The sequence below is a fragment of the Melitaea cinxia genome, chromosome 12 (assembly GCF_905220565.1).
Source record: "Melitaea cinxia chromosome 12, ilMelCinx1.1, whole genome shotgun sequence".
NCBI classification, from domain to species: Eukaryota; Metazoa; Arthropoda; class Insecta; order Lepidoptera; family Nymphalidae; genus Melitaea; species Melitaea cinxia.
The window spans coordinates 7,957,972-7,965,915 of NC_059405.1; the positions used below are offsets into that span (position 1 = coordinate 7,957,972).

At 47.8% G+C, this 7,944-nt stretch overlaps 1 protein-coding gene across 1 annotated transcript in view; it reads right to left on the bottom strand.

Annotated features, from left to right (window-relative positions):
* The window catches only part of LOC123658508 (endoribonuclease Dicer), a 46,240-nt gene that overhangs the window by 7,136 nt on the left and 31,160 nt on the right, over positions 1-7,944 (bottom strand). Inside the window, exons 27-30 of the mRNA XM_045593908.1 lie at positions 6,881-7,114; positions 6,409-6,544; positions 4,625-4,816; positions 895-999 (exon numbers count right to left, since the gene is read on the bottom strand). Of these exons, the coding sequence (XP_045449864.1) occupies positions 895-999; positions 4,625-4,816; positions 6,409-6,544; positions 6,881-7,114 (667 nt within the window). The remainder of the gene's footprint in view (positions 1-894; positions 1,000-4,624; positions 4,817-6,408; positions 6,545-6,880; positions 7,115-7,944) is intronic.

A 7,944-nucleotide genomic window follows, 5' to 3' on the forward strand; every position in this document is an offset into this window, starting at 1 on the left:
GCATGGTTTTTTATTCATAGTAAATACAAATAACGTGACAATAATATTAATAGGGTCGACTTTTTTTTTTCTAGACACAGGCGGCCCTATTTTGTTGTAAATTTTATTTTTGACGTCTTTTTTGCCGACCATTTCACATAAACAAAATATAAATTTGTTGCCTTTTATGCTGGATGCTCGATTATTATTATTATTATTTTTCGTAATACCTCTACTAATTCTTAGCAAAATATTCAATATTTATTTGAACATAAAATGAATTTTATATTCGTCTATGGCTAAATAATATTGTTCATTCATTTGCTCTTTGTGTCACTTTACTATACTTACAATATTACTCTATTATCTGTGGTCGGAAATACGCCATATTTGTTTACTATTTAAGACTATTCCAAAAAAATAGAATATAAAACGAATTTGGTTTTCAAAAGTTCGACTATGGTAAAACTCGATTACGTTAAACGAACTTCAACTTCAGTTAAAAAGGGTTGTAGAATTGGCGCATCTTTACCAGTAATCCACTGATTTTTTTATTATTATTTGCAAATAGTACCATAAAGACGTCACATGATGTCACAGCGTGAACTCCGTAGTTATATGTCGCACGGGTTCATTCGTTCGTTCGGGAATTACATTCCGTAATAATATTTACTGTTTTGGTTTTGCAGTCTTTTTAGTTTTTTTTTTTTTTTTTTTTTTTAATTATATGGATAAGTTAAATGTTTTTTAATGTTTATCTATATACAAGTCTATACATATATCTTCGGAACAGCTAAAATAAGATAAAGGAGGTCTCATATGGAGCATATACTTTTTAACCCATAATTCCCATGGGATCGGGACCCAACGACGGTACCCGCTACTGCGTTCGTAATATATAAATAAATAACATACCTTTGGGGGCAACACCTGAATCCATTCTAAGAAGTCAATAGCAGATGTGATCCCGCCGCTTATAAGGTAAGTACCGATGAGCGCCTCCACGCAATCTGCCACGGACTAAACAAATAGAGCATTCGTTACTGGAAATAATCATTGAATGATTAATCAATAAATATAAAAATGTTAAAAAGTGTAAGTAATATATCAGTTTTTAAGATTTTATGGTTGTAATAAAAATAAAATAAAGTAAAGTGATATCAAAGAAATACAACGTTCTGTCGTATCTAATTTGCTGCTCGATGTTTAGGTTTATAAATTTGTCAAAGAAATTTAAAATTAAAACCGCCGGTTTTTAGGTGACTAAAAGTATAGCTTTATATGTATATATCTTTGTTAATGGTTGTCTTCGTATAGATCCTGAGTAAAGCTTTGTTTCCTATTTATACTCTTCTCTCGGAAGTACTTGTGGGTTAGTGGATAAGTATCTGGAACATAGCGCTCTTTATGTTTTTTGCTTCTGTCAAAACACATCGTGTCGTTTTATTTCCAATCCTAACGCATCTCAAGGAACACAAATAAATACAATCGAATTGAGAAGTCTTCTTTTTTTTGTAGTGCATTAAAAATATGAAAATAATTGTAGACAGATGTATCACTTTTCACTTCGTCGAATACATTTCTAAGGTGGTGTGAGTGTTTATGTCGAAGTAAAGGTGGCTGCTAATATATCTCTTTGCTCATCAGGTGAGTACGTTTGTCGATCTAGTCGTATTAGAAAAAAAAATAAGCATCTAGGTATATCACCTTTGATCGTGAGCAAAATCTTACGAAGGAAAACATAAGCTTGCAGCACCGTGAATTGATTGATAAACTTAGAAGTGTAATTTTTGAAAAGAATCTTAGTATGTCGATAAAATTTAAAAATATTATTCAAATAATAATCGAGTGGATCACTTCGGCTTTTAACATATTTTTAGACTTTCCGTTGATTAAAACTTTAATTAAATACAATGTAATGGACGGCTGTCACAAGCTAGCGGTCACCTTGTCGGGCACGGCCTGCGCGGCCAGGTAGCCCTGCATGGCGTTCTGCGCGCGGCCGGGCGGCGCGCGCTCGGCGGCGCGGTCGCAGTGCTCGAGGATATATGAAGTAGGTAATGGACGGCTGTCACAAGCTAGCGGTCACCTTGTCGGGCACGGCCTGCGCGGCCAGGTAGCCCTGCATGGCGTTCTGCGCGCGGCCGGGCGGCGCGCGCTCGGCGGCGCGGTCGCAGTGCTCGAGGATATATGAAGTAGGTAATGGACGGCTGTCACAAGCTAGCGGTCACCTTGTCGGGCACGGCCTGCGCGGCCAGGTAGCCCTGCATGGCGTTCTGCGCGCGGCCGGGCGGCGCGCGCTCGGCGGCGCGGTCGCAGTGCTCGAGGATATATGAAGTAGGTAATGGACGGCTGTCACAAGCTAGCGGTCACCTTGTCGGGCACGGCCTGCGCGGCCAGGTAGCCCTGCATGGCGTTCTGCGCGCGGCCGGGCGGCGCGCGCTCGGCGGCGCGGTCGCAGTGCTCGAGGATATATGAAGTAGGTAATGGACGGCTGTCACAAGCTAGCGGTCACCTTGTCGGGCACGGCCTGCGCGGCCAGGTAGCCCTGCATGGCGTTCTGCGCGCGGCCGGGCGGCGCGCGCTCGGCGGCGCGGTCGCAGTGCTCGAGGATATATGAAGTAGGTAATGGACGGCTGTCACAAGCTAGCGGTCACCTTGTCGGGCACGGCCTGCGCGGCCAGGTAGCCCTGCATGGCGTTCTGCGCGCGGCCGGGCGGCGCGCGCTCGGCGGCGCGGTCGCAGTGCTCGAGGATATATGAAGTAGGTAATGGACGGCTGTCACAAGCTAGCGGTCACCTTGTCGGGCACGGCCTGCGCGGCCAGGTAGCCCTGCATGGCGTTCTGCGCGCGGCCGGGCGGCGCGCGCTCGGCGGCGCGGTCGCAGTGCTCGAGGATATATGAAGTAGGTAATGGACGGCTGTCACAAGCTAGCGGTCACCTTGTCGGGCACGGCCTGCGCGGCCAGGTAGCCCTGCATGGCGTTCTGCGCGCGGCCGGGCGGCGCGCGCTCGGCGGCGCGGTCGCAGTGCTCGAGGATATATGAAGTAGGTAATGGACGGCTGTCACAAGCTAGCGGTCACCTTGTCGGGCACGGCCTGCGCGGCCAGGTAGCCCTGCATGGCGTTCTGCGCGCGGCCGGGCGGCGCGCGCTCGGCGGCGCGGTCGCAGTGCTCGAGGATATATGAAGTAGGTAATGGACGGCTGTCACAAGCTAGCGGTCACCTTGTCGGGCACGGCCTGCGCGGCCAGGTAGCCCTGCATGGCGTTCTGCGCGCGGCCGGGCGGCGCGCGCTCGGCGGCGCGGTCGCAGTGCTCGAGGATATATGAAGTAGGTAATGGACGGCTGTCACAAGCTAGCGGTCACCTTGTCGGGCACGGCCTGCGCGGCCAGGTAGCCCTGCATGGCGTTCTGCGCGCGGCCGGGCGGCGCGCGCTCGGCGGCGCGGTCGCAGTGCTCGAGGATATATGAAGTAGGTAATGGACGGCTGTCACAAGCTAGCGGTCACCTTGTCGGGCACGGCCTGCGCGGCCAGGTAGCCCTGCATGGCGTTCTGCGCGCGGCCGGGCGGCGCGCGCTCGGCGGCGCGGTCGCAGTGCTCGAGGATATATGAAGTAGGTAATGGACGGCTGTCACAAGCTAGCGGTCACCTTGTCGGGCACGGCCTGCGCGGCCAGGTAGCCCTGCATGGCGTTCTGCGCGCGGCCGGGCGGCGCGCGCTCGGCGGCGCGGTCGCAGTGCTCGAGGATATATGAAGTAGGTAATGGACGGCTGTCACAAGCTAGCGGTCACCTTGTCGGGCACGGCCTGCGCGGCCAGGTAGCCCTGCATGGCGTTCTGCGCGCGGCCGGGCGGCGCGCGCTCGGCGGCGCGGTCGCAGTGCTCGAGGATATATGAAGTAGGTAATGGACGGCTGTCACAAGCTAGCGGTCACCTTGTCGGGCACGGCCTGCGCGGCCAGGTAGCCCTGCATGGCGTTCTGCGCGCGGCCGGGCGGCGCGCGCTCGGCGGCGCGGTCGCAGTGCTCGAGGATATATGAAGTAGGTAATGGACGGCTGTCACAAGCTAGCGGTCACCTTGTCGGGCACGGCCTGCGCGGCCAGGTAGCCCTGCATGGCGTTCTGCGCGCGGCCGGGCGGCGCGCGCTCGGCGGCGCGGTCGCAGTGCTCGAGGATATATGAAGTAGGTAATGGACGGCTGTCACAAGCTAGCGGTCACCTTGTCGGGCACGGCCTGCGCGGCCAGGTAGCCCTGCATGGCGTTCTGCGCGCGGCCGGGCGGCGCGCGCTCGGCGGCGCGGTCGCAGTGCTCGAGGATATATGAAGTAGGTAATGGACGGCTGTCACAAGCTAGCGGTCACCTTGTCGGGCACGGCCTGCGCGGCCAGGTAGCCCTGCATGGCGTTCTGCGCGCGGCCGGGCGGCGCGCGCTCGGCGGCGCGGTCGCAGTGCTCGAGGATATATGAAGTAGGTAATGGACGGCTGTCACAAGCTAGCGGTCACCTTGTCGGGCACGGCCTGCGCGGCCAGGTAGCCCTGCATGGCGTTCTGCGCGCGGCCGGGCGGCGCGCGCTCGGCGGCGCGGTCGCAGTGCTCGAGGATATATGAAGTAGGTAATGGACGGCTGTCACAAGCTAGCGGTCACCTTGTCGGGCACGGCCTGCGCGGCCAGGTAGCCCTGCATGGCGTTCTGCGCGCGGCCGGGCGGCGCGCGCTCGGCGGCGCGGTCGCAGTCCTCGAGGCGCGCGCGCACCGCGGCGCGGCTCTCTTCCGACAGTTCGCCCTGCAGCGCCTCCGCGCACGGAAACTGCATGCCTATCATGAACGTTGGGCGGATCTGGAATTAAATAAAACGTGTGCGTCCAGGGACACCCGATACAAGTGATAACTTAAACTGATCCAGTGATAGTTTTAGGTAATCGGCACTGTAAACAGTTTATGTCTCATCATCATTATCACTTCAGCATATCGCAGTCCACTATTTCTGGATATAGGCCTCCAGAAGTTCGAGCCAAAAATAGCGCGAACTCATGTGTTTTGCCATAGTCACCACGCTGGGCAGGCGAGTTGGTGACCGCAAGACTGGCTTTGTCGCACCGAAGACGTTGCTGCCCGTCTTCGGCCTGGGTATTTGAACGCCAGCAGTTGGATGGTTATCCAGGTACCGTTCGGCTTTATAAGTTCCAAGGTAGTAGTGGAACTGTGTTATCCCTTAGTCGCCTCTTACGACACCCACGGGAAGAGAGTGGGTGGCTATATTCTTAAATGCCGTAGCAACACAGCAGAACCCGGATTTGAAGAAATGCTATCTATACAAAAAAGTAAAATTGGAGTGTCTGTTTGTAATATTAAAATAACCGCTTTTTACTATATGCATATGTACACGGTCAATGTACCGAAATAACATTTTTTACAATTTCTGTCGGTCTGTCTGTTTGTTCCGGCTAATTTCTGAAACAGCTGGACCGATTTTGACGAGACTTTTACTGGCAGATAGGTGATGTAATAAGGAATAACTTAGGCTACTTTTATTTTAGAAATTTATTAACGATAACTTTTTTGTTCAATTTCACGCGGACGAAGTCTCGAGCACAGGTAGTAAAGAATAGATATTGCGCCATAAATTAAAAACACATGAAACATTCTAATGGCCATTGGCGTAGCGTAGTTGGGGCGGCAGGGGCGGTCCGCCCCGGGCGGCACATTTTAGGGGGCGGCAAAAGTTACCAATACTTAAATAATGAAGATATTTTGTATATATTTGAAACATTTTATATTATTTTTATCGTCACTACGAATTCGGACGGATTAAAAGGAGCACGGAATTTTTCATTACTTATTTTGTGGCGAAGTCGGGGAATCTCTTTTCTTTTAATGATATTTTGTAGCGAGTGGCAACGTCTATACTTGTGGGAATTCCCCGCTTATGACTAATAATCAGGAAGAATGACTTCTATTACATACAGGATGTAAGGGTTTATAAACTTTTTTATTAAAAATATAGCCTGTACAATAAAAAAAAAAAATGATAATCGATCTTGCCGAAAAGTTCTCTATAATAATGTTTGTAATGTATAGTATACATTAAATTGAAATATCTAAGTAAGAGGGCGGCAAAATTTCTTTCCGCCCCGGACAGCCGAAAACTACGCTACGCCACTGCTAATGGCTAACTATAGGAGCTGCCTAATTGAGGATGTACGTCTATCTTACAGAAAACCGTAGCAAAATAAGACTGTTCTTAAATAACTATTGTGTTCCTGTGGTAAGTAAGGTAGGCGCAGCTCCTGTAGAGGATCAAAGGTAAAGTTCGGCAACACGCTTGCAATGTTCAGAAATCAAACTTCTGATAATCGATGTTAAGAGAAAATTCGACACACAACTGTGAAAAAAGGTAAATGCTATAATAATAATAATAATAATACTTACTTGGTGCTTCTCAATAAAGTCGATTACTTCAGGTGGAGCGAAAAATCCAGGAACAATGAAGTCACTTTTAGGACTTAATTGTTCCACTTTCATACGCCCACCCAAGTTCACACGTTCGCCCGCGTAATATAAATTCCTATCACAAAGAACATTTAATGAGATTGCGTATGATAAGATAAGCATCCAAATTATAATTTTATAGTAAATAACGAGATATTGTCAATGATACTACATTTGGACTCAAAACCTCAGTGGAATTAAAATAATAGTTACTTGTCAAATATAATACTGTATACTATATGGATTTATATAATTTTATCTGCCAACCCGCAGTGGCGCAGCTTGGTGGATTAAGCTTCGATCCTTCTCCTACATTGAGAAAGAGGCTTATGCCCAGCGGTGCGATGTTACTGGCTGAATCAATCAAACTATACAGTTTTTATTTAATGGTCAACCATGTCAAAATACCAACCTATTTCCTATGAGTCTGCCTTTTATGTTAGTAAGTTGGCCTTCATCGAAAGCAGGGAACTTGTGAAATAGATACAAGGTAGCAGCAAATTTGAGGAATGAATCTCCTAATGTTTCTGCTCGCTCCAAGTTGAAAGTGTCATGTGAATTGATAGTCGTGAGGGCGGTTAGAACGTCTCTCAGTTCAGGTCCACGAGACGGCCTCTTCGATAGAAGTGATATTTTGTCATTGTATCTGTGAATAAAAATCTTTAATATATTTTTATAATAATATTGTAAATTTGCGAATTTTAGGAATGAGTCGTTATTTCAGATCGATATTAAAGAATTAAGGCAAACTTAATTTAGGTTAATGCGAAGGCTAATTTAAGATTTTTTAAATATATGCTGAAAATATTAAAAAGTAAACTGGTTACGACAGTTATTTTATTAGTTTTGCTTTTTAGACGTTTTGTATCCCTCTTTTCCTGTGGCGAGTCAAGTAGCCAGAGCAGCTGGGTAGGGTTGGCAACGAGTTGCAATACTCCTCGTATCCTCCTTCCTCCTCGTACAGGTGTTCTTAGGCAACAGCACTTACCATCATGGACTGTGAGCTTAATTGTCAAGCTAGTCATATATATACGTATGTATGTATATAAATATCATGTCACAATCTTTATCGGAGCTAATCTCCGAAACTCATGGACCAATTATAATGAAATTTTGTACATATACTATGTAACTTTTGTACATAAAATATGTAACTTTTCCTACTTAAAATACAGGCTATATTTTATTTCGACTAATGACCACGATATTTGTATTGCAAAATCCACCAAAGATCGGCGGGTGAGCTAGAGAGTGAATAGTGCGCGGTACTCGAGCGGCGGCGGCAGGATGGGACCAATTATAAAATTTTGTACATATATGTAACTTTTCCTACTTAAAATACAGGCTATATTTTATTTCGACCAATGACCATATTTGTAATGCAAAATCCGCCGAAGGTCGGCGGGTGAGCTAGAGAGTGAATGCAGTGCGCGGTACTCGAGCGGCGGCGGCAGGATGGGACCAATTATAATAAAA